General features: G+C 38.4%; 1 protein-coding gene across 1 annotated transcript in view; it reads left to right on the top strand.

Moving 5' to 3' along the window:
• LOC104251219 (macrophage mannose receptor 1) overlaps positions 1-19602 on the top strand; it is a 33826-nt gene extending 14224 nt beyond the window's left edge. Inside the window, exons 12-30 of the mRNA XM_009809856.2 lie at positions 65-264; positions 572-699; positions 1313-1400; positions 1966-2098; positions 4088-4126; positions 4233-4396; positions 5523-5590; positions 6028-6128; positions 6773-6915; positions 8053-8158; positions 8970-9166; positions 10810-10912; positions 11584-11816; positions 13102-13267; positions 14842-14994; positions 16536-16652; positions 16913-17080; positions 18275-18310; positions 18660-19602. Of these exons, the coding sequence (XP_009808158.2) occupies positions 65-264; positions 572-699; positions 1313-1400; positions 1966-2098; positions 4088-4126; positions 4233-4396; positions 5523-5590; positions 6028-6128; positions 6773-6915; positions 8053-8158; positions 8970-9166; positions 10810-10912; positions 11584-11816; positions 13102-13267; positions 14842-14994; positions 16536-16652; positions 16913-17080; positions 18275-18310; positions 18660-18859 (2543 nt within the window). The 3' untranslated portion in view covers positions 18860-19602. The remainder of the gene's footprint in view (positions 1-64; positions 265-571; positions 700-1312; positions 1401-1965; positions 2099-4087; positions 4127-4232; positions 4397-5522; positions 5591-6027; positions 6129-6772; positions 6916-8052; positions 8159-8969; positions 9167-10809; positions 10913-11583; positions 11817-13101; positions 13268-14841; positions 14995-16535; positions 16653-16912; positions 17081-18274; positions 18311-18659) is intronic.
• The last annotated feature ends 8161 nt before the right edge of the window (positions 19603-27763 follow it).

The following is a 27763-nucleotide window of genomic DNA, read 5'->3' as shown; positions in this document are numbered from 1 at the left end:
GCTGTAAAAGTGTCAGGTGAACCACTTTAAAACACATTTCAATTTTCTTTTATATGTCCCAAAGGGAATGAAGCTGGTTGTGTTGCCCTAAGGACTGGAAATGCAGCTGGCCTATGGGATGTTCAGAACTGTGAAGTAAAGGCAAAATTTCTCTGCAAAAAACTAGCTGAAAAAATTACTCTTCCTCTTGCTCCTCAAACCGTTTCTGATTCCAAATGTCCCTTGGGTTGGGATACAAGCAGTAGCACTAATTCATGCTTCAGAGTAAGTATTAATTTTTCCAATAATCCTACACATGAGACAGAAGAGCACCAAATAGATAGGGCGTCTAAACTTCAGAGAATGGCACGTTATGGCACAAATGTAGTAAGCTTTTACACAACTATTCATGGAAATCACTGCAATTATCACTCTATCAGTGATACGTAGCGTTATCTAAGTAGCATTCTCTTTAATGCATATTATATATGAAAATTGCCATGGAATGTTTTCCTATTTTGCTTATACAAGACAGTCAGTAGTTTTATTTTTAACATGCTGTAAAGTGTTCTACCTTAAAATTGATGTACAGGTTTTCGTAAGAGAAGAAAACCAAAAGAAAACATGGTTTGAAGCCCGAGATTTCTGCAGAGAAATAGGAGGAGACCTGGTTGCCATTAGAAGTGAAGAAGAGCAAACAGTGATAGAAAACTTAATAATGTAAGTAAACAAAATATCTAATAATTGATATTTTGGTGTAATGATACTTTATATAGGAATAAATAAAAATATTATTGAGTTGCTCCTGAGATAATTAGTTGAAAATCTATATCTGTTTATCATCATAGTCATAAGAAAAAGAGCTGAGAAAATACTTCATATGGGTACCATTTTCAAAGACATTTTTGGAGTTCCTAAAATTTGTCATCATCCACAAATATTTAAATTAAAAAAACCCATAACCCAATAACCAAATCGTTTGAATGCTTCTACTTCAGACTAATTTCTAAGTTTGTTCACTGAACCATTTTGAAACTAAATTGTGACTTGCAGCAAACCTGAACATTTTATTTCTCAAGGAACACTACAATCACAACAGCAATGAAGAAAAACAATGTGCTGGGTTTTCAACACAACCATTTGCAAAGTAGAAAGTTTTAAGGCATGAACTTCACTTACTTGCTAATGGGAGTTTGCTGACCAACAGCATTTGCTCTTTTAAAAATCTCTGCTCTATTTAAAGCCTTCAATAAGTGTGAAAGTTATTGCCCCACGTAACTTGCAAAATTTAACAGAGCTAACCACATACATGACACATTTTTTCACACTCTAGAAAAAAATCCCCATCATCTCAGCCTTTCTGGATAGGTTTGCAGTGTTTGGATCCTGATGGTGGGCTTTCCTGGAGTGATGGATCCCCGGTGAGTGTTTTACCTTGCCAGTTTCTTTCTGTTCTGACTTTTTTTGCTGTTGGAACTGTTTCCATGACTGGTGTGGATGAAAGTTGTATAAGAATTCCCAAAAATGTCTACCTTACCACTAGGTAATTCTAAATCATTATTCTTCATACTGGTTTGGAAAAGAAAAAGGCCAATAAACCCTGAAGTTATACCATCACAACAGTGGTAACATGGAGAACTAGTTACAGCTACAGAGATGATTATCTAAGTGGCAAATATATGATAAAGGTCTCTCCTGATTTTTATTAGTCTCTGGTGATACATTGCCTTTCCCCTGCTACTGATTTATAACCTCATTTGATTCAAGTTTTCATCTGACTGCTGGAGTTTGTTAAATGCTGCGTAAACCCAGCCAGTCACTCTTGTGGAGTGACTATATTGCTTTAATGGCCCACACAGGCTGCACAGCCATAGGAGGAAAGTAAAGAGTGGTTTGAAACTTCAGTGCTACTTCTCTTTCCTTCCAGAGTACAACTTTTTTCCCTGTATGATAAGAATAAAAACCAAAGTTGTGTTTCTTCTGTAGGTGAGTTATAAGAAAAATCGTTTTTACAATACTGCATTTGAATATTGTGGAGCAATCAGTGAAGATCCTTCCACGTCATGGATTAAGGTACACTGTGAATACAGTCATAACTGGATTTGTGAAGTAAAGAAAGGTAGGTTACTTCTTACTCTAAACTCACATTAGGAAGAAATTTAAGCTGAATCTATCAAAACAGGAAGTTCTGCATGTTACATGCTTGCAGAAAATTTGGTTGATTTCATAGGAATTTTGCATAATGAAAAATAGGTCAAGACATAAATACTTTCAGAATACAATGTTTCATATATATGTTAAACTTTTTTTTGTTTTATTTAAAAAAATATATTCTATGATAAGCTTTACGGAAAATACACTCGTTTATGTAATTATAGAATAGTAGAAAATAAGGTGAAAACAACCTCAAGGGCTTATCTGGTAAAATCCACCGCTTTGCCCAAAAGCAGTTTTTTGTCAAAACAGAAGCTTTGACTGACATGAAACTGTACGTTTCTTGGAACTTTTTCTTGTAGGGAATTTCCAAGTTGGGGGCTAATTGGGCAAAGAGGGAGAAAGAGAGGATTGCAATTTGCAAAAAAAAAGATTACTTTAAATCTCTGTATCCTTCGTGAAGTGAAACTTCACTCCTCCGCTCAGGTGTAGCTTGAATGTGGCACAAGGACACATTAGTCACCTACTCTAATTTAAACAAGACTACCAGAATACTAGAATCATTCTCTTTGTAAGATGACATGTAAAGAAACTCCTGTAACAACAGGCTTGCTGTAATGAAAAGGTGGTAATCCAAGCTTCAAAATTTATATACTTTAAGACAACAGGCAGGCTCACATTTTATTCTCATACCAGCAGCAAAATCTTCTATGTTTACACTTCTGTGGTTTTTTCTTCAAAATGTAACTACTTTTGAGAAAGATATCCATCAAAATAAGATATGAATCAATTATATCTTTGTATTAAGTTGCACATTTTACCTCCAAGACTAACAGGAGTGTTGCTGTGGTGCCTCTCTAGGCTCCTTCACACAAGCGGTTAGGGTTAATGTTTAAAGTGATAATTTTCTGAAGAAGATCATTTCTGCGCTGGTGAATTATTCAAAATAATCTGATTCTAACCAAGGCGCATTGTCTCAGCATCTCATGTTTAAAAAGTAATAGTCATAAGCATCTATGTCAATGAGATGGTGTGAAGATACCTTTCCTTGTAACTTCCTTTGTTATTCCTCACCTACATGATCAGCACAACTAAAAATCATTAGCAAAAATGTCAATAGTAGTTGTATAGTGTTAATTATATATTTTTTTTATTTCAACTCTTCTAATGAACCATACAAGAGATTTTTTTTTAAAAGGTGACATGACTTTTTTTTACCCAAGCATGTGTGCCACACACTTCATTTAATGTTATTACACATACAGCAACACAAACATTATGATGAATTCCTGTGGAAAAAAATTATAAAGGTGACATTTGGTTTACATTTTTATAGCTCTTGGCCTTGCATGTTTAGAGATACATTGCTCCAATATCCCACTCTGTGTGATGTGGAAATTTTTAATTTAAATTATTTCTCAAAAGCTTGTGAATTTTCAGGCAAATGTGATTCTTCACAAAGTAGTTCCACAGGAAAAAAAGAAAAAAGTTTCACAAACAAATGATTACTAATAACATTCAAAATATTTTGAAACAAAAATTTGTTTAGTATTTGAATTTCTTGTTCAGATACAAGACAATGTCCATAAAGAATGTCTTATTATTGTGCAAAGTATACAACATTGAAGTAAAGTATTTTCACACTTTAGTTTTCTTTCAGAAATAAGTACTCATTCAGACTAACTTCAGTCACCTAATTTAGGCAACATTCAGGATGTACAAGATGCACTTACCAAAAATCTACCAAGACAGAGATATAAGGCTGTCATCCATCTGTTATTCCCTGAGCATTTTTGCTCTGCACCAAAGATACTATATAAATATATTCCGCATTGAATATGTAAAATATGGAAAAGTGAGAGACATTAAGATCATTTCCACTAATTGAACACTTACACTGGCTCAACATTTGGGAAACATTTTGCATCTTCATTTTTTTCCCGTTTTGTTACAGGGACACCCTTGAAACCAGAACCTCTGGGCCCTTCTGCCAGTAAGCTTCTGTTTATTTTCTCTTAACTAAAGAGTGGTATCATGTAACAACACCAGCTTTGTGTAAGGACCATGAAGAATACAGAGATTCCTCTTCTGTGTTGCAGCATATGAAGTAACAGAAGATGGCTGGATTTTAAAAGGGGACAAACAATATTTTTTCAGCATAGAAAAGACCTCTATGGAGAAAGCCAGAACATTCTGCAAAAGCAATCATGGAAATCTTGCTACTATTAGAAACAACAGTGAAAGAAAATTTTTGTGGAAATGTGTAAGAGGAAATTTGACTATGTTATACCATATATGGCCTATATACCCTGCTGCATATGCTTGCGAAGTACAGGAGAATGTGCTTGTTGCATGTTATTACTACATTTTATTAGCATTAGATTTAAATGTTCAATGAAAAAATATTTGTTCTACAGAATAGAGCTTCTTTTTAGGAAAATAAATACAAAAGACTTTACTATTTACTAGAGTGGGTATATTCTTGTATACTCTAATCTAAACAGAGTTCTGTCCATGACCAAATGTGTATAAGGAGCAATGAACAGGCAGATTAGGTGTATACTGAGAAAACTGTCCTTTTGCCAGGGTGGTTACCTCTCATCTGAACACCATATTCTAGAATACAACGTTACGTGTAGATGTGAGGCTACTGCCAGTGGAGCTCCGATGGTCACATACCACATCGTGTTGCTGAACAAAACAACTTTTCAAAGAAAGGTTTAGCCTGATCCAGTCAAGGACTGACAAACTAAGACCTTCATGAATTAGTTTTCCTCCTACACGTATCAAAACTGTTAATGTATTTCAAGGGCACTGCCTACACGTTGCCTGAGATGGTTCTGACCGGCACATGCCAAAGCCGTGGCAGGGGCATGCTAACAACTTAATAGCACGGATGTTGCCTCAAACCTCTGCCATAATCCTGTTTGGTTCACTAATACCAAAGTAGCCACACAACCTCCCTTCTGTTTCACACTGTTAGATGCTTGCTTTTATTATGTGGGAAAGGATACGAAAGGAGGAGAGGGCAGACGGCTTGAGACACAGGAATTACATGGCTGCTTAAGAACAGGAAAGTACCAAAAATTTTCATACTAAAATTTTTCTCAAGTCTTCCTTGTTTCTTTTTAAACTGAGAACACAGCTTTGAAATCTTTGATCATACCAGCAATGCAGCCAAAACTGGGAAAGCACCAATAAAGATAATAAAGCAAAAGTATGTGTTGTATGGTGTTTACTTCAACAGGGGTCCTCTCTGGTGACTACACATGATCATTTTTACAATGTGTATTCATCTATTTGCTTCCACAGTGCAAAAACTACACCTTTTAATATTAGATAACTACTAAATATTAGAAAGCACTAACTAAAAGTATTTTTGTGTTTAGATCTTAAAAAATGGCAAATTGGAATCATATCTCATAGGATTAATTCAGAATGCTGATCGACAGTTTAGGTAGGTAAACAAACTACATCAGGATTCATAAAAAGCAGTTGTAGAAGTTTTGTACTACCAGAGTTCCTTCTAGAAGGACCACTGCAAGGGAGTTAAACACAGATTCAGGGAGTTATATTGCATGTTGAAATGTATGCTCTCCCTTGGTTTAACTACATTGTAAAAACACTGTTTTAAATGGCATTTTTATAGGGAATACACATGCTATGAATACATAGATAGTGTCTGTTAAAAATAAAGGTATTTTTCTTCTTGGACTTGACATGCAGGGATTTAATTATCTAAAGTCTCTTAATCCTAATGGAAACCCAATTTGCAGACAGACTCAGCTGTAATCTTTTAAAAAATATTTTTAGCATGTTAAGGTAGATTTTTCTGAGCTGTTCCATGAGCATTGTCTGAGCAACCATTACTGTTTTGTTGTTGGTTTTTTTCAGTTGGATGGATGGAAGCCCTGTGCACTATGCAGCTTGGGCACAGGGTGAGCCCAACTTTGCAGACGCTCAAGAAAACTGTGTGGTCTTAAACAAAAAGGATGGTGAGTTACACAACTTTTTTTAAAAAGTATTTTTATGGGTACTGCTCTTACCCTGTTTGTTAAAAATATATTGCCAACTTTAATCCACTCTTTCTCAGCAATTTGGGAAAATATGCATAATAAAGTATAGTCATTATATCTGAGGTTTCTTCAGGGGCAATATTAGCCGTAAAAGTGGAATATAATAAATTTATTTTAATGGGGAATGCAGGGACAATTTGATCACTGATTTTTCAGCTGCACATACAATATGTGCTATTCAAATCAACAGCAAATTGGTCTTTCAAAAAATAATTAGAGAATAGTTAGCAAAGGAATAGAACATATATGGAGTTTCACATTTTATAGTGTATTCACTATATAGTGTTACTTTACACTTGCATGTTTCAGTGCAACAAAGCTCTTCATGTGGGTTCTACTCAGAGGTCACAGAGTTGCCACATCAGCCATCTTGCATGGCCACTACTCCCACAGTCACAGCAGGACCAAAGTCCTCCTGTAAGCAGTGATAATGGGAGGTAGGATTGAGCTGAAGCATGTTAACTCACATTCCCAGTCAGATTGCTTTCGAACCTACAAGCATGGAAGCCAGTTCTCTTTCCCACAAATTTCAGTCTTATTATTTATATCTAAATTGATTTCAGGCTTGTGGAATGATGTCAGCTGTGGTTTTTCAAATGGCTATATCTGTGAGAGGCACAGAAGTTTTATAAACACAACACTTCCTTCAGCGGTACCTTCACCTCCTGGAGGATGTCCTGAAGATTGGCTTTTATTTAAAAATCAGGTATGATAACATCCACCTAAGCACAATGATATTAGTTCTTGGGAAGATACTTAAATATATACAAGAGGCCTTTTGTCTCTCAGACATCTTTTGACAGTGATTATCCAAAGTTGCATTAAAAATGGAACCAGTTGCCTAATTCTTGCAAAATGGTGGGTTTACAGGTTTTTAATTGTTTTCCTGAGACGTAGTCATCTGCGATACACTGGAAAAACTTCTGCATTGTATATACTTTCCAAAAAATTGAACTGAATTCAACTGAAAGTACCAACTATAGTGTAAAATGAGTCATTTGAGCTGGAACAAACCAGACATAAGGCCAAATTTTTCCAAACAGGCTTCAATGTAATGCTTGCCTCTTCCCAAAAGGGACAAACTTGATGTGCTTATTAAGCAAAAGCTCTATTTTCTAACATATACAATATTGTTGTGAAAGCACCCATGGATACTCACACCAGTGAAGTTTATGTCAGTACACTTTTTTTGCATTTTTGTTACAGTCATCAGAATTGTTATTTTCTGCAAACTATGCAAGATAATTCTCTGACAGTGCTACTAGCGTGTCACAGAGCAGAGGGTGAGCTGTAAACACGGAGAGGGCACACTCACAATTACCAGAACAATTTCAGGGTGAAAGTGTATTGGTAATGTGATGACTACACACTTTTTAAGAAATCATGAGTGATATACTTCCATTAATAAAAGAGATGTAAAATGAAAAAGGCTGAATACACACATGAGAGCACACTGACCATAGGCTCTAGGTCAAAAATGTTTTTCAGAAAGTTCAGATGGTTCCACATGAAACCCTGGGCTGGGCTTTTCTTACAGAGTCAGCACTTCTTTGTCTTTTACTAATGACAGAGTATGGCTTCTCAAAACCTGTTAGTTAACACATTAGATTCTCATCAGGCTCCTACTGTGGTTGTTTGAGTTTTGTTGTGACTTTCTCAGTCCCTCACAGAAAGACACAGAGTAAATTTGAAATTTGTGAATGGTTTTGACTTGGTTCCAGACCTAACTTTGGAAGATTATTTTGTGGGTCTGAGTTGGGCTAATTTCTACTTAAACTAGTGTAATTCAAACCTAAATTCCTTTGCTGTCACTCACTAGCAGTCTATACTCATTTTTCCCTAGTGTTACAAATTTTTTGGCTCTTCCTATGAATACTGGCATACTGCAAGAAGAACTTGTATGAGCCTTGGGGGAAACCTGGCGAGCATACATAATGAACAAGTGCAAGGTATAGTGCAACGGCTCTTTAGGCAATAGATAGCATTTACTCTGTATACAGTGGTCATTTCCTGCAAAGAAGAACATGGCAAAAAGTAACAGTATGTAAATGTATGTATTTTATAATATGTATACTCAACATGGGTTATATGTCCATGCCATGAAATGTTTTTGGAAGAACTGGAACCATCTGCCTAGGGCATGCTAGTGATGCTAAGGCTTGCTTCCTCCTGTTCCATGCAAGCTGCTTTACATTATTTATAGCGTATGAATTAGCATAAAATAACAATTCCAGACCTGACATTTGTAGTTTTAGACACAGAGAAAGAAAAGGAATCCATGGTCTGTTTCTGCCAGAAATAGAAAGGGATATATTACTATACCTCTCTGAAATGACTGCCTAAATTCTGCAACTTAATTCAGCAGTAGAATGTCAGAGGAAGGCATATTTTCACCTTGCCTGTGTTCCTGGGCTTCCATGTGCAGCTGTATACAGATAAACATTTCCATCAATCAGCTCAACCTCAGTGTAGAAATAAGCGAACTCATTAGAATACATGGTGGTCAGGCAGGTTTTCTGTATCTTTCCTCTTTCCAATCTCGCTTCATCGTTTCAAATACTTTCGCTCTTTGAGACTTTTCACAAGCAAAGGCTTGGAATAACCTTGAAATAATAAATTTGGGTAAATTTCTGGTCAAATGCTAATTAAAATGTATTTGCAAGACTTTAACAAACAAAATACTTAAGGATTTGTTTATGAGCTGTGTCTTGACTGATGACATGGCATGTTCATCTTCTTTTCTATTGGCTTTTTTCCAAGCTTTTCTAACTTACCATTTGAAGGATGTTTCAAATGATCCCTGGATTGGCTTGAATGATATACTCAGTGAACTCAACTTTGTCTGGACTGATGGAAGTGCTGTCTCCTATACAAACTGGGCTCCAGATTCCCCCAAACTTGTAGAACCCATTTTGTTTCCCAGTCTACATCCAGAAGATGGCCACAATCTCCAACAGGTAAATACCACTTAGCGTTTACCATCAAGTTAAATCTGAGAAGCAATATCAGTTCAAGTAAACAGCTTGCTTTGCTACAGACATTGCCTCAGCCTTCTCCCCAAGTTGTTCATCTATTTTTACACTGGGATTAGTGATAAAAAGTTTCAATGTTTGACTATTCTAGCTATCTCAGAGCAGAAAATGGCATTGCTGCAATTTTGCCACAGAATATGGCAAAACTGAAGCAATGGACAGATTGAATAAAGACTGGATAGATTGAATAAAGTTTTCTTTTTCATAGTAAATTGCTTTTCATTTTGGAGAAAATGTAAATGCAACATTAGAATTTTTGAAGTTAACACTTGTTGGAAATATTTTCACATGTCTGACAAGACAACTCATGTTTGAAAAGGAAGGAGGAGAGGATGCAAAAGGAAAGAGTTCATTTTTTTTTTGTTTACTTCTTCCCTATTTAAAATTGTAATTGAATTGCTAAGGACCAATAGATGTCAACTACTTTCTAAACTAATCAAACCCTCTCCACTGCTAGCACTGAAATTAAACCTCAGAATGCTGTAAATAAAATAGCGTTCTATATATTCAGACCAACATAGACTGATTTGCACACCCACATTGCCTTTCTTCCATTTATTTTCGTATCTTGCTTTCAGAAGTTGCCCTTCACACTATGTCTCTCCACCCACTGCCCATCCTCCCTTCATTTTGGTATCCACACCTCTAGAAAACCCAGAAATCATACCTCTAGACAACCAGCTTAATCTGCACCTGAGACAATTCATTCTGCTCTTGCCCATCTAGCTATTGGCCAAGGCATGCAGGAAGACATATAGAATACAGCACAATACATAGCTCTACTTTACTGCAGCTCTAATAATGCTCCTGGGAAATATCAAGCAGGGGAAAAAAAAAAAAGACTGCAAAAGTACATTCTACTTTTCTCCTTCACCTTTGAGATACTAACAGCTATCTCCTTCAGAGGATGCTTTTCAAAGGAGTGAAATAACATCAAAATTTACTCAAACTTAAGAAACTAGAGTCAAGAGCCACTAAAACAGGTGTTCCTAAAATTTCTGCATGGCAGCTTAGTAGGCTGTTGCAGGTTGTAATAAGTTACAGCTTCTTAAGCACTCAGTACCTGACCTGGTGTAGCTGAAAAAGAAATTCTAAGAACTAGAGCTGATGATAACTGTCAAGGACCATCATTCAGATGATTCTGTCAAGAATAACCACTATTTAAAGTTGGCTTTGCAAGCCAAATATGACCTCCATTTATTTTTATTTCATTCTTACTCAAAAAACTTACTGGTAGTCACTCATTAGTCGAGGCAGAAGGTGTGACAGAAAGTTCTTGAAAATAATAGTGCCTTTCAAGTACGTCTCCTTGAAAATAACCAAATGAACAAGCAGGCTGAGCTGAAGATTGCAAAGATTTACAAGACAGTACCAAGGTGGAGCTGGCCACCACAGAGGAGGCCAGAAAGGACAGAAAAGGATAAAAGGAAGATTTCTAGAGTTGTAATACAAACCCTACAATATCAGAATTCAAAGAAAAAAGGAGTGAAACTACGCAGGGGTTTATAATACTTTGTTTGATAACTTCTGATATCAATGTGCTCATATTCTTTCCCTTACTCCAACAGTTTGATTGCGTTTCTCTGAAGAGAGGTCATGCTGATGATGCAGGAAAATGGAACAATGAGGAATGTTATAAGTCCACAGGATATATATGCCAGAAGAATAGTGGTGAGTTCTGAATCACTAATCTTGAAATTTATAACACAGGTTTAAAATAACTTTTCTTTTTTAACATGCTTTAGATCAGTTATCTTTTTTTTTTTTTTTTAGGTAAAGCATCAATAAAACCTAAGGGACCATCTTGCATCCCAGTGTTACTTAGCAATGTTTTGAAGGAGGGGATGATAAATAAAATATGAGAATTTAGGAAAGCAAAATGATTTTATTTTTAGAAGTGTAATTAAATAGCTAAAAACCACAAACATTTTAATTACATAAGTTCATAATGATCTATAGATTATCATAACTGGTGAGTTTTACATTTATCCAAATAAACCTGATAGTCACAAGCTGCTAAGCTGCAAAGAGTATTTTGAAAACATGCAGGGTAGGTGTGTTATTTTTGACTGATGTGGTGAATTTACCTCTGCAATATAAGATACTGTGAATTTACTGATTCAAAATTCTCAGAGGCTGAAAATATATTTCTTTCATCCAGAAAGTTCACTGTTGTTTTGAAGTTATCTGTTACTTATAAACAACTAATGAGGTGTTCCATTCCATTAGCAATTTTCTACTAGGTTTGTAAATAATGAAGATGTTATTCAGTCACTTAAGTCAAATATGTGGCCTCCAGATTTAACTGTTCTTGTGGTGTGTTTTTTTCCTTATTCCTACAGATCCTGATCTCTTTAAGTCGTCAGCAACAGTCCTGGACTTTGCTTTTGACCATTCTGGTGGCATTAGCTATTCTGTCACCCGTTCCAAAATGAATTGGGAGGAAGCACAGAAAAACTGCAATAACAATGCCTCAGAACTTGCCAGCATTTTAGACCCATATAGCCAGGCACTGTTGTTCTTACTTGCACAGGAATATGGAGAGCCTCTGTGGATTGGTCTTAAGAGCAATGCGGTAAGAACACATATATTACATACAGGCAGTCAAACTCACATGGACCCAACCTTACTTTATGGTCTTATCTTGTAACCTATAGGAATAGCTGCCAGTGTGGTGCTGAAAACAGCGTGTTACATCAGTGAGGTATTCATTTACACTGGAGTTCTTCATATAAGACTCACACAGTAGAGATTTTAATGAACTAAGAAATCTTACATGCTTTAGCACAAAGAAATGCTCCTGCAAGCCAGTATATAACAACACTGTGTCTTGTGGATGTGGCATTGTGGGACATACTTTAGTGGGCATGGTGGTGTTGGGTTGATGGTCGGACTTGATGATCCTACAGGTCTTTTCCAACCTTAGTTATTCTGTGATTCTGTCTGGAGTCATTTAAAGGGTCTCAAATACACATTTTAAAATCTCCCACATTTTGAGTTTATTTAATCTAAAAGATATTCCAGGAACAACATGCATCCTGCCCTCCTGGCATGTGTTTATGTACCTCAGTGATCAGTGACATGATATTTCAGGTCGCACATCTGAGACCTGCGAAGGAATGGGTTTTATGTGTGTGTTTATGCTCACACATTCTAGTAGGGTAGTTTCATTTATGGTAGCAGTAGCAAAATACAGCTGTGGACAGAAACAGGGGTAAAATTTAAGTACAGGAATTTGGAGGCTATATGATATGGTACATATTGTCCAATAGATATATTTTTACATTTGAAAATGCAATTGGTGTAATTGCTCCCATTAAGAAGTTAGAATATTATGGAAAAAAAAATCCTTTCTGTTTGTGAGATGTCTACCTCAGTTGTATGACAGGGGTGGGTGAACATTTGGGTGGTAGGTGTGTTTTGACATGCTACACTCTTCCCCATGAATCACAGTCACGATGACTAGAACAAAAGTGATGGCGATCAGCGCTCTCTCCCACACTCCAATTTTCCATGCAGACCTTTGGGTGGCCGTACCAACACGATGTCTTATCTGACTCCCAGTTTTATGCCTACTCTCACGACCCCTTTCTTTTTTCCCTTCCATTTCCCAATGCTTGAAAAATGGTCTGAATTAAATTTAGATACTTTTTGGAGGTCAGAAAAAATCATTCTGCATTCACATTTGTGGATAACAGACACTGTACATTTGGTTCCAGGTAGCATTTACAAGCACAAAAAGGAGGCATTAATAAGCATATGATTCCATACTGGTTACATGAGAGTCCTCTTGAGAATCCTGTATAGTAGCTATGTCACCCTCAGCAACCTTGAAATTACCATACAGATTTTGCTTCCAGACCGATGGCAAGTATCAATGGATTGACAGATGGAGATTAGTTTACAGCAAGTGGTCCAGCGGGGAACCAAAACAGACATTAGCATGTGTATACCTGGACACTGATGGCACCTGGAAGACAGCTTCTTGCAAGGAAAAACTCTTTTCTGTCTGTAAAAAATCAGATGGTAAGCAATTGAATTAAGTGTTTTAACTAGAGGGTGTGTAGATCTATCAACTGTGCTAAATATAATAAGCCACTGGAAAATACTTGTTTTATACACTAGTATACAGGAATACATGAGTAGCTAACTAACTAGCTCTAAATATTGATATGAATTCTTCCCAGAAGGAGATAAATTCATAATAATAATTACCAAAAGCCTAAGAAACAAAGGATTGAATACTCATTAATTTCTTAAACTATTCATTCTAATAGGAAAAGTCATTCACTTGCTATGAGATCTGTTTTGATTAGGCATCAGATGAAATTCTGTATCCAGTTTTGGGCACCAAAGTTTGAAAAGTCTTTTAGTCAACTAGGGTTTTCAGATGACCAGGAAACAAGAATTAAAATGAAAGGTTATAATTGGAGTTGGACAAAAGACTAAGAAACAAAAGACTAAGAGAAACCAGATTATCAATTTTAAATATTAAAAACAAGCCAGAAGGAATGGAATTAAATTCTTCCTTATGTCTGATATGAGTTGGAAAGGAGTAATAGACATAAATATGGCAAGGAAAACCTTCTAATTTTATTAGTACAGAGGCATTTAATAAATACTTTGGACAGGTCAGGGAATCTCCATCACTACAGGCTGCTAAGAACGGACAGGACAAACATCTGTTATAAATTATACAATTATATATCAACTTCATGTCACCTGTGAGCATCAGGAAGAAGTAAATAACCCCTTGAGGAGGCCTCCAAGCACAAACTTCTATAATTTCTACGAAAATAAGTAAAAATATGATTTCACAATTTAGCTATACTCATGGTTTTGGCAACATTATGGAAGATCTTGAATCATTAGAAAATTTAAAATTGCATGTCAAATTACATTCTAAGATGTTGTAATTTGACAAAAAATTGTCAGATTTGTTATATAATGTCTCTTTCCACTGTAATATTCTGGAAATCTAATTTGAGAGCTGAATGTTCCTTAATAGGGAAAGAAATAGACTGTAGAAGTCTCACAGGAAGAAAATATAATTTGGCAGAACATTTAATTTTCTTTCCATCTGCATTTATCTTCTTATCCAAAATCTTCCTATTACATCAATCACTATGGAATTTATTCAGGATGCAGTTTAATAAAACATCCTGCAAGCCATGTTTAGTTACACCAACACTTTAATTCACAATCACAGTTTCTGCTATAAGATTTTGATCCTGTCAAAAAATGAAACTGAAGTGTCAGAAGACATTTTAAAAATAGCAGTTTTAACTAATTAGGCAGATATTTATGCCAGAAAATCAGCTGGATATTTTATTGACTAGAGTAATTACAAAAATCATCGTTAGACAGAATCTATACTTCTTATAAGGCTACTGTATCTTCCTAATCACCTTGATAGAGAAATATGAAGCAAATATGCTCTCAAACACAGTCAAAGCCATATTCAAATTCTCTTTAGAACATGCTTCATTTCTTCTATGATGACAAACCTAATACAGTCCGTTCAGTTTTGTCTTACTAGTATAATGGGAAAAACAAATTTTTTAAAATAACTGGATTCCAACTACTTGATCTCTTATCAGTAATGGCCCCTACTGAGCCCCCACAACTTCCTGGAAAATGCCCTGAATCAAGAGGACACAAATCTTGGATACCTTTCCATGGTCACTGCTATTACTTTGAGGCCTCCAGGAAAAGAAGCTGGTCTCAAGCTCATCAGGAATGTGCCCGACTGGGTGAGTGTTTTGTTTTAGAAAAACTGAAGATGTAATTAAATACATAAAATAATGGGTGATATTGTTAAACAAATCTTAAATTACTTTAAAACTTCAATTTTAATGCTTTTAGCTTGCTTTTCTGAGCATGCTTTTTCACAATAAAACTAAACTTTGTCAGAGACAGAGGCATCTTATATCTCAAACACTAGGTGAAATATGAGTACGTCAAAAATAATAAATTCCTACTAGTTTTATGGAAATCAGTAATTGGGTAGGGAAATAAACACTTTTAGAGTCCCACTAAGGCACAGACTGCAGGGCTAGCTTTCCCTTCCCCAAACAAGAGTGAATCCACACACAGTGTAAACTAGGAGAGATAAACTCAAAGGAAAGTTGTCTTTGTTAGTTCCAGGGCACAGTTTTTTAATTGGATTTCACTGGCTGGACAACAAATGAGATGGAGGAGTTGTTTAGCTTTCATGAACCAGTAAAACACACCCAGCCATGCAGCTCCTGCTCTGGAACAGCCCGCACTGCTGTCTACAATCTGGAGAGAAGAGCTGTATGTGGATCAGGGGAGAGGAAAAGACACTTTACTCCACATTTCTGATTTCTCCTGACTGTTTGCTGAGAATTGCTGTGCTGCAGCATGCATTTCAGTGTGAGTAAGAATAGGAAGCATCCTACACATTAGTGCTATATGTCTGAATGATAGCCTTTTAATCATAAGAGAGAATACACGGTTTTCTAGCAGCGCTTCCTCGTATGTTTGAAAACACTGACCGATGACTGAGTAAACAGAAAAAGTAGCTTTGCAAAGAAAGGCATTTTTCTTTACAGCTGTACGACTACAGAATTCCTGAAATGGTTCTGTAGGAAGATAAATCACATAATTACTAGAAAAAGTAAACATTACACTAATAACCAGAATAAAATGTCGCATTTGGACATTGGTCCATATTCTAAATTCCTAAACTTTTGCCTATACGCTACCCATTGGCCAGGCCAGCAAGGTGGTCATTTCCTGATGACCCCAACACAGCTTTGTGTTTTTGTAATGCCAGGGCATATGGCAATTATAAATCAACTTCTAGGTATCTTCTGGACTGCAACCTCTAGCTGCTTACACATCTTATCTACCCTTGCAGTACGTAGCATCAGGCAGTGCCAAAAATACTGCCCTGCCACTGGTGGGTGACAGAGTTGTAGTGGCAACATGCATGGTGCTGGCTACATCGTATGTACCACTTTCAAGCTACTTGCATCCCATTCTGCAGTGTGGTTGGACCTGTCCAAAAAAGTATTGCAGGAGAGCAATTTTTCTTCTCTAAAATACCAAAGGCTAAACAAAAATCCATGCTTTCGTGCTGATTTCCATCCATACAGCTCATAGTCATGCTCAAAATACAATATAGCAATATAATAACCATAACAAGACTGGTGAATATTAAGTGCAAGAATCAGTGTCTTTTATATCTTTTTGCCTATCTTTTATGTGTTTATTGACTTAAGCTGTAAGAAAATGAGACATTGTGATGTGTTAATTAATGTTTTTTCAGCTGCTAATTTGGTATCAGTCGGAAACTATGCTGAAGCAAACTTTCTGTCAGACACCATTAAGATACTCCATGGAAAATCACCAAACTTTTGGATAGGGCTAAAGGAAAATGACAGAGGTAATATCTTCAATATATAATCATACATTATCATATCATACAATATGATGATATATTAAAAAGAAAGCAACTTTGTATACTTGAAAGCACACATACATAAAAAAATACAAAGTTTATTCAAATGCTTACAGACGCTTGGAAATGTAACTGAAACCTTTAACTGCCTATTTGTGTTATAAATTTTCGTTTTCCCCATCACAATGTATTTTACCTGTCTGAATCCCTGTATTTTATACATATATGCTCATTTTAAATATTAGGACAGTGGATATGGACAGACAAATCTGCAATGGATTTTGTCAACTGGCAAATGGGAGAACCTTCAAACAAAAGGCATAAAGAGTGTGGAGAAGTATGTGCATTGTCTGGCTACTGGAATACCAACGTCTGTTCTTTCAAAAAAGGATATATCTGTAAAAAAACAAAAAGTAAGTAATATTTCTAATACATTAAAGTTAACAATGCCTGATAATGTATTTTCATTGTATAACATAAAAATGTAAAACATTATAGGTTTGTGTGCAGAACTAATAAACCCTAATAGAAGGATTTGGCTGCCTAAATACTGAGCCCCACATGGCTTCCGACTGCCTCCTCAGAAGGCTGCATCTCCCATAAGTCCTGTAAAATTATGATCAGCCCCGTGCAGCCATCACGAATGCTTCAGACCCCAATGTTTAGGCAAAAGAATGGTCAAAGACCACTCATTTTTAACAAAAATCCATTTTTCAGTAGAATTTTCCCTCAAATATCACAAACTAAGATCAAAAGCAATGTTTTGTTTAATTTCAGCTGAATATATTCTCCAAAACAAAATATCTTGTTCTGATGAGTGCAGTAAAAACTCCATCTTGTGGAAATGCTGGAATTGGTGATTCCTTTCATTACTGTCCTCTGAGCTGATGGATTAGATTAATACAATAACATACATTCTTGTGGCACTCTTTATCTACAGTGTGATAGAATCATGTTTAATAAAATGCTGGAACTCCCCTGATAGCAAAATTATCATCTGCAAGAAAATGCATGAGTTCAATTACCAACTGAGATTAAATGAAAAAGTGGTACAGAACACGAACAGTTGGTTTGATTAAACTTCATATTTATGTTCACCTTTCCCTTACCTGATAAGTTTAGGAAGTGCAATATAGGAACCACATCCACATGGAATGGTTGTCTCTGACAGAAGGGGCTAAACTCACAGAAGATCCTTTTCAGCTCAACTAAAATGCTCATGATGTATTTCTAACACTCGAGACATCCATTCAGGAAATTTTTCCTGCTTCAGAAAACACCTTAAAATTATTAAAGATCCTGTAGGCAGTTTCTTAGAAATGAACATATTTGAAAACACTTTTAGAAGTAACAGAAATCTGGCTCTAATCTCATGTCTTCTTGTTGGATATCTCGACTGAGGAGGTCAGATGCTCTTGGAATGAAAGAGCAGAGCATTCTAATAGAGATTTACACATGCTTAGCTTCATCTCTCTGAGAGAATGACTGTCATCAGGAGGTGGATTTTGGGGGAAGTGTCAGGAGCATCTGGACTTAGGAACTTTAAAACTCCTCTTTTTTTTTTTTTTAAAGCAGTCAGAATAAACATATTTTTTTCCTTCTGAAAGCTCCTGAAAACACAGAGATGTCACCAGAAAATACAGGTAAGCATAATTCCTTTTGAATAGAATTATAAGGAGATTCTCAAGTACAACAAGAACATAATTATATAGTTTCTAGTCATTAATTTTGAGAGTGTTTAAAAATAAAAAGTCTATAAACTTAATCTGTATCTAGCTATAGGAAATAGAGGTAATTCTGAAGTAAACTGCTTTCGATCAGATTTAATTATATTTTATTTGGTTTTGTTAGTAAAAAAAACCCCACTTGTTGAGCTGAAAATCTACACACATATTGCATTTGTCTGACTTTTAGTTGAAGAAATACCATTTATTACTGGATTCTGAAATCTCTTAAGATCAAAGGTGTTGATTCCATTTCATCCACTTACAGAAGGGAAAACAGAGAAAGTACTTTCTGCCGGCATCATTTGGCTGTTCGTTCTTCTAGCCTTTTCTATAATTGGAGCTGGAAGTATAATTTATTTTTACTTGAGGAAGAAAAGACAAAACCAGCTACATATTTCAACCCGAATGAGTGGACCAGAAGCAACTGTGGATATCCAAGAAAAAGATGCACATACTGACATGTAGTCTGACAAAATACCCATATGTTCCAGCTAACAAAAAACAGTCCATGAATCCATGAAATCTTATGCCAGCTTTGCATTCTCCTACCCAGATAACAGCCTTCTCTCTTCACAAACGTAAAGTTCATGGATTGATATAAATACGCACACATACATACTCAGTCCAAAGTGCCCTCCAAAGTGTTAGAGCTTCTTTTGTTTGTTTTGTTTGGGAAATACACATACAGAAATGAGGATGACTGAAAAGCTGGCCGCAGAGGTGTTAGGGGGAAACTGACAGATATTTACTATGTGAAATTGGTTTATTTTACTCAATGCAGAGAGTCTCCTTCTTGCTCATATCTTTACATTACTTTTTCCTGCTGTATTGCTTCAGTGTTATCTAGACTGGGATAGGAAACACTGCTCATTTCAGATTTTCACCTTCACAGTTTATGACACTATCTTTTCATTCATGTAAAACGTATTGTAATAGCTGTATCTGTGAATTAAATGTTATTTCCTTACCAAAAAATAGATGGAAATATGCAAAAAAATTGAAAAGACTCCTTTATTCCTACTTCTAGTCTGAACTTTAGGAATCATGATGCCATTTCCTGCAGCATTGCACTCTTGTGTTATTCTGTAAATATCAACATTTTTCTGCCAGATTCAAATTAATAATAAAAATACAACAGTAGGTAATCTTTCTGTTGGGTTTTATTTCAGTAATGATGCTTTCAGTGTGCAGAGATATCCCTTTTTAAATCCAAGCATGTATAATAAATGGCTATCTTACACTGCATTATATAACTCTCCAGTTTAGATAAATAAAATCACTTACGTACATTTTGAAAATAAATTCTTCCATTTTTTTGTTGTAAATTCATTTGATAATGTAGTGCCTAGATCCCCTTTCAGACTTCTTCAATTGTACACAATAGCAGTGTTTGCCTCGGGGGCAGTTTATCTTTCTCCATGTTTTAAGACATGCATCATCCCTCCTGTGTTATGAAAAGACCTTTCTCCAAGCCACAGGAGGGCACCTGGCACTAACAGGCCTCAGTGAAGAAGCATACAGAGGACCAGGGCTAGAGCAGAGGAGCTTCTGTAACGGGAAACAGATCCTATCTTTGGCCCTTCTGTGAGAACTGTAGTGAGAATTTCTTACCCTCTCCCTATGCTTAAGGTCTCTGACTGACAAAAGATGATGCCATACTAAAGATCTCTTTAAAAGAGAAGAGAGTATCTGGAATAAGTGGTACATGTGGAACAGGTTTCTGCACCAGGACATCTGTGCCTATGCCTGAGCAGCTTAAGAACACACTTGTATTACCCCTATTATTTTCCTTTTTTCTAGATACCCAGTAAACAATAAAAGCTCCTAAGTAAAAATGTTATTGATAGCTACTTAAAGTGGAAGTGTCTCCTTTCTTTAGGAATACTTACTTCAGTTATTTTTCAAGGGCTATCTTAAAACATGGGGCACACCTGCTAACATGTTTCCTCCTGAGCTTTCCATTTTTTCCTCTGAACTCCTTTGCTGGACGGACACACATTATTCTACACCTTTGGCTATGTTTGTAAAGAAGTTTCACCAATCACAGATACGGTGGACATCTACAAACTGTATGGCCTTTCCCTTTCTGGTGTGTCTGTATGACATTACTTAACCAAAAGACCTGGTAAAAAAACCCAAAACCAACACCCCGCCCCCCCCCCCAGTTATTTAAAATAAAGTTTAAAACTAAGTAAACTAAAAGTAAATTTTACAATTAATGTCCTTTGAACACTTTTTAAAGCCTAGAGATAAAAGCCCTTAGATAAAAAGAAATTCCTTAAATTACTATAATAAATCCCATAATACCAACTTTTTTGGTAAAGAAACAGTCAGTGCTATTTTCAGGAGGAAATAGGAAACAGCTGAGAGAACTTTGCACAAAACTGTGCAAATGAGAAAAACACCACCTGCTTCCCATGGAGATGACTAGAGAGAAAATTGTTTCCTGGTATGTGCTACAGAAATCTGGGAATACATAGTTACATTTGCCTTTTGGATGAGTAAACAGTGAAAGTGCTTTTCCTGTTCTATGCTTACAAACAGTATAGGCTGCTGGATCCTACCACATATATGCCTGGTTTAGTGAATCTGACAAATTAAAATTACCTTTCCAAAAGAAAAAAGGAAATGCAATAGAAGAGACTAAATTTTTTAAAGTTATTTGTAAGTTAACTGTAAAAATTGGGAGCTTGTAAGAGAGGTGTTCTAGTGATCAAATTCAGCACAGCCTAGGACCTCCAAAGGAGGAGCCTGGCTGGTATCACCACCATGCGGGAAGCACGGAGAGCTCAATAGTATGGCTGCTCTGTATGCCAGCTATCTGTGTTATCATACGAAAATCTTTTGATATACATACTTTTTTATGTACAGCTATTTTGTAATTAGACTGAACATCATGCCTGAAAAAAGAAAAGGACAGGATCACAGGCTAGGCATAAGGTATGCTGCTGATCCTCCTGCAAGACACTGAGACACCGCAAAGGCTGATCCAAAGTGCCTCTTACGGAAACGGTAAAGACGGAGAGCGCTATGGTAAGAACAGCAGTGGAAATAGGTGAGGGCAGAGTGAGCCAGTGCAGCGGTGCTCATACCTGGGGAAAGGGCTGAGAGGAGGGCCACAGCCTTGACTGGCCCTGCTCGCGTCAGGCAGGCACTGTCATCGTTACCCGCTGCTTGCAGTGCGGGACAGCATTGCCATAGCAAGGACAGGTCATTCAATCTAGTGAGTCAACTGAACAGCTGCTGGGGCAGAGACCAATGCCTCTGAACACTCTGACTCCTCTGTATTTGTCTTTTGGACTGGATATAGATATGACCAAGCGATTGGCCACACACCTCATGCATTGCTCAGACACAGAAGAGCGCTGGGTTGCACTTGGTTAAATTGCACGGGGCAGAGGAGACCCTTAGCCCTCTCAGTGCTTAGTCCCAGTGTTTCTGCCAGAGTCAGTTGTCCTCTATACTTAAAACCACTGTCAGTTCAGTGCTTGGGGTAAGAAAAATACTGCCTATTATGAATGCCTTGGTTTAAATTAGCTTCAGAGTGGAGAACAGAAGACATCCCAAAACTGTTGTCAAATAAAAGCATTTATACCGGTGTGTATGTGTGTATTTGTGTAGGATTTTTCCTCTAATTTTCATAAATGAATAATGCCTGATTTTCCTCACCAGTTTCTGAAGGACACACCACCTCCTCTGTAGCTAGATTGTGATCATTTTGTGACAGGAAAATGTAATTCAGTAATGGAAATTCAGAATCTTCAGTCTTCTTGCAGCCAAAGGAAAAAATTTATTTTTTAGCTGTGCCTACAGAAGAGTTGGTATGATATGGTGTTCAGAATACCAGAGTAAAAACACAGGGATGTATGGAATTACAACTAATTTGTTGTCTCAAAATTATGAAGTCAGCCCTTTGAGAACTAATCTTTCCAGTTTTCTGTGCTAGTTTGGTTTTGCATCTGTTAAAACATTTTGTATCTTATACTACTGCTGCATAATGGACTAAACTGTTGACAGAATGGAAGATTTTAGTATAGACAACAGAGCTGGCATTGCTGGCCATGGTTGCTTTTATCTGTAAACTTTCCTGGTTGCATTTATGTGAGGCCAATGCAGACAGTCATAGTCACATTAGAATGCCTTGCAAGAGAAAGACCCGCAGTAGCGTCACAGGGAATCATGAGCACTTGGAGGTAGGAAATGCAGTATTCAGGATGCTAAAACTTAGTTCTCTCTCTCCCCACCTTTCTGGTATCTGTCAAACAACGGATCCTAAAAGGAGTCATGAAACAATTAATCGTCTTGTTATGTCCATCAATTATGTATGAACTAATCTTGATTAATTAATTCATATTCTGCTACCTGTTTGTTTATTAAAGCCTTTAGAAGGTTTCAGTGGACCTACTTTTTACTTTGCTGACCTTTATAAACTGCTGTATATAACAGACTGGACCAGATCTGGGCCGTGTGGTTTACACATACCCTTTATGAAATATATCAAATTTGTAATATGCAATTTCATTCATTACAATTATAAAAATAATTTGCAGCCTTTTGAGTATTTTAAGCACTTTAAACATTTAGGAAAACAGAAGTAAAGTGTACCCTGTTATAGTTCAAGGGTTTTTTCATTACATACGTATTTTAAAGCTTCACACAAAGCATAAAGACACGCTTATTATAATAAACTTGTAATCGTTACATTTCTACAAATAACCGTACTGTGTCTTAAGAAGAAGACAAGTTTTGTGGAAATGGTTTCAGGCTGGTTTCAACAGTCACACAAAGAAAAATTATGGGCACATTTTCACGCAATATGTTCCTCATTTTTCATCATAATAATTTGCAATGACAACATAATCTCTTTCATACATAGGCTCCGCTATCTAAGACACCTGAAGGGGACTGACTTCATCTCACGTAATGTAGATATGTAAAATGGAGACATACGTAGCTAAACTACTCACCCAAGGTCCCCACTGTGGTCAACACAGAGAAATGGGTTCATTAGGGTGCAATTACTTGATATACTCTAGAAGCTGATGAGAACATCTAGACTCCCACTGACACAGAGAAAGCCTAAACCAATTATCTCGCCATAATTGAGTTCTGCAGAACCAAATTCTTAATTGGTATCTTCTGCAATCTGGCACAGCACAGACTAACCGTTTTTTGTTGATTATCTTTAACGACAATAGCTCCAGGCTATTTCAGAAAACAACGACCAAAACCAGTCCCAATAGATTTTTTTTCCCCCCGCTTGAAAAGCATTACTTTTGTAAACAAAACTTCTGTTAAATTAAAAAAATTCTGTTGATTTTATTTTTCATACTAATTCAGAATGGAAACTGAGCAGGCGGCATTTCTTAAGAAAACGTTAAGAACATCGACAGAAGTTCCTATGAAAGCACAAATCATTGACCATAACTACATCTAAAATAAACTCTCAAGGCAACCCTTTGCACTCTCATGAACACTTCCCAGCTCAGTGCCAGGCTGGGTGAGAAATCAGTGAAGTGTGTCTGCTTATAGTCCTGATACAATCTCTGTATTTAAAGTACGCCCAATTCTGTTTCCCTGAGCAGCAGCTGATGTGTACAGTACACCAGTGAACGCCTGAGAAGGTTAAGTTGTGCTGAGCACCAGAAATGAGGCCTTTGCTGCTTCAATCTCCATCACTGATGCATACAGATGAGGAAGAAAAAACTGAGCATAAAAGTCCCGTTCAGTCTCATACCAAGTGCTGCTGCTAAAAGTTCCCTCCCCTCTTCTGTGTAGAATACCATAAAACCACTGTACCCAATCTGGCTACATTCTGCTTGTATTTCTCCCATCCATTTCCTATTATCTTCATGATCTTAATGCTAAACTAGAATAGAAGGCTGGTATTTTTGGTCATCAGGCTGATAATCTCTGTTTACTAAGAATTTTTCAATTTTCAGTTCAGCTAAATCTGAACATAATTTATTTTTAATTTCTGTAAGCCCCATTTCTGTTTACAGTATCATAGCTTTAGTCAGAGACAACTCTTCAGTATCACTCAATCATCATTACACATTAAGATCTTGTATGCCTCAGCCACTCCACCCAACACTGTCCTGATACAACGTATGTAACATTCTGGAATTATGTGGCATTATTTTCCTAATCATTTCCAACGATGCCATGTTCCACTGGTAAAAAATGATCAGAAATGGCTTATTACTTGAACTGGATTAATAAATCATTTTCAAATGAACTTATTTTGCATCTTGTTACATTCTCCTCCTTTTTCCCCTGCTGTATGACTTTATTCCCCTGAATCTTCGGTTTTCATTTCGCCTTTTACGCATACCTTATACAGAAGATTGTTGCAGGAGTTTGGTGGAGGCTTTAGAAGGAAGTGTGCTTCACAAATGTGCCTCCTAAAATAACAAGGTGCCCTCCGAATGCTCACTGAGTAATCATAGAATCGTTAAGGTTGGAAAAGACCTTTAAGATCATCAAGTCCAACCATTAACCTAACACTGCCAAGCGCACCACTAAACCATGTCCCTAAGTGCCTCATCCACATGTGTTTTAAATACCTCCAGGGATGGTGACTCCACCACTTCCTTGGGCAGCCTGTTCCAGTGCTTGATAACCATTTCGGTGAAGAAATTTTTCCTAATATCCAATGAAAACCTCTCCTGGCTCAACTTGAGGCCATTTCCTGTCATCCTATCACTTGTCACTTGGGAGAAGAGACTGACACCCACCTTACTATAACCCCCTTTCAGGTAGTTGTAGAGAGTGATAAGGTCTCCTCTCAGCCTCCTCTTCTGCAGACTGAACAACCCCAGTTCCCTCAGCCGCTCCTCATAAGACTTGTGCTCCAGATCCCTCACCAGCTTCGTTGCTGCTCTTTGGACACACTCCAGCACCTCAATGTCCTTCTTGTAGAGAGGGGCCCAAAACTGAACACAGGATTTGAGGTGCGGCCTCACCAGTGCCAAGTACAGGGAGACAATCACTTCCCTAGTCCTGCTGGCCACACTGTTTCTGATACAGGCCAGGATGCCATTGGCCTTCTTGGCCACCTGGGCACACTGCTGGCTCATATTCAGCCGGCTGTCAATCAACACCCCCAGGTCCTTTTCCACCAGGCAGCTTTCCAGCCACTCGTCCCCAAGCCTGTAGTGTTGCATGGGGTTGTTGTGACCCAAGTGCAGGACTCGGCACTTGGCCTTGTTGAACCGCATACAACTGGCCTGAGGCCATCGATCCAGCCTGTCCAGATCCCTCTGCAGAGCCTTCCTACCCTGGAGCAGATCAACACTCCTGCCCAACTTGGTGTCATCTGCCCAATACCGAGCCCTGCGGAACACCACTTGTGACCGGCTGGCCGCCAGCTGGATTTAGCTCCATTCACCACAACTCTTTGGGCCCGACCATCCAGCCAGTTTTTTACCCAGCAAAGAGTAAGTTCGATTCTTGCTGTGCAACTGGCACTGGCTGTTAAGAGACTCCCAAACCTCTTAACAGCCTGACTTGCCAACACTTGCACAGTATAGTTTTCTCCTGGCACTGTTCCCAGCAAAAGAAAGTGTCTTTCTTCTCTCCTTTTCTTCCAGATACCTACAAAAAGTCTTCTCTGGAAGCCACTCAGTTGTAGTCCCAGGGAGATACTATCTACGTCAATCCAGCTGAACAAGGAAAGTGAGAAGCGACCAAAATGGTAAGTCTTCCACACAACTCAGTAAATTGGAGAATCCATTTATTTTCCCTACTCATGGAAAATCAGTGCCATTTTTGTAAACTTTGTCTCAACAATTATTTTTTTCAAATATTGTCAGAGGAACATGGACATTGACCACTCCCTTTTCACCGTCCAAAATATGCCAGGCTGAACTTTTAGCGCGTCCAGAGAAGGGCGACGAAGCTGGTGAGGGGTCTGGAGCACAAGTCTGATGAGGAGCAGCTGAGGGAACTGCGGTTGTTCAGTCTGCAGAAGAGGAGGCTGAGGGGAGACCTTATCGCTCTCTACAATTACCTGAAAGGGGTTGCAGAGAGGTGGGTGTTGGTCTCTTCTCCCATGTAACTAGCGATAGAACGAGAGGAAATGGCCTTAAGTTGTGCCAGGGGAGGTTTAGACTGGATATTAGGAAATGTTTCTTTACTGAGTGGTGAAACACTGGAACAGGCTGCCCAAGGAAGTGGTGGAGTCTCCAGGCTCGAAGACACTCAGCTCTGCTTGGTGCCAGCGGCTGGACCAGGTGATTTCCCTTCCAACCTCAGCCCCGTGACCTGGCCATCCTCCCTACTGAACGGGCAGCCACAGTGGCGTTCGACGTGGTGAGACAAGCCCCACAAATCGATGGTGCTCCAGAGTGAAGGGAGACTTCCAAAATCCCCCTTCTGCCCTGCATGCCTCTCCCCTGCGCACAGCCGCCTGTTGCCCTACACCTTGCTAATGTGCATCCCTGGGCTGAAAGACACAGCCTTCCCCAGGGCCGGGGAGCACAGCGGCCTGCGTCCCAGCCCAGGGGACTGCACGGCCCGCACCCCTCCCACCCATCCCTCAGTCTCGCTTCACACTCACACTGCCAGCACAGGCCCTGCAACCGCGGGGCTCCTGTACCCGCCACCCTACATGCGCTGGCAGGGAGCAGGGAAGGCTCTTCGGCCTCCATGGGAGCTGCCGGGGTGCCCGGCCTCTGTGGAACGAGCCAGGCTTACTGGGGCTGGGGGTCTCCCTTCTTTCACGGGTCGGGGTGGGGGCCGGATAAAGGCGATTAAAGCAGAGCAGCGTGAGACCGACCGAGCAGAGCGGCCGCCGTGCGGCTAGGGTCGCTGCGCGGCGGCGCCGCCGACTTCGGGCCCGGCATGGCGGTCGGGCCGAGGAGCGCCATCTTCCGCGGAAGCCGGCGGCGCCATCTAGCGAGCCAGCGGCAGGCTGCGGCCGGGCAGCGAGCCGAGGGCGGGTTCTTCTGCCCTGGTTTTGTTTTGTTTTAAATAGAGTAAACGCTGGCAGAATCTGTGGAGCCAAAGACGACATCGGCGGCATGGCAGGAGACTTTCTTCTCTGAAGGGCAACGAGGCGCCATGTGAATTAGCTCAGCTGGAGTTGTCCAGCGCGTACCCCTAGAGAAAGGCCGGCTGCGCTCTCCTGTGAGGGACCGCCGACGGGGCGGGCACAGGGTTTGCTCGAAACAAAATAGGTAGGGCTCTGAGAAGCAGAACCTGGAGGCAAACAAATAAACTACAGTGGAGATGAGAGGGAAGTGATTCAGATTTCACAATTAATGTTCTAGATAACAGAATCTAGATGAATAAGATCACGCCCCGGTCTTCTCTCTCCAGTTAGAATTGTCTCTTTTTCTAGTCTAATATGGTATGCACAATTTTTTT

The sequence above is a fragment of the Gavia stellata genome, chromosome 6, assembly GCF_030936135.1.
Source record: "Gavia stellata isolate bGavSte3 chromosome 6, bGavSte3.hap2, whole genome shotgun sequence".
Lineage (NCBI taxonomy): Eukaryota > Metazoa > Chordata > Aves > Gaviiformes > Gaviidae > Gavia > Gavia stellata.
Note: the sequence above shows the minus strand (reverse complement) of the source record. Positions and strands in the feature narration are given on the sequence as shown.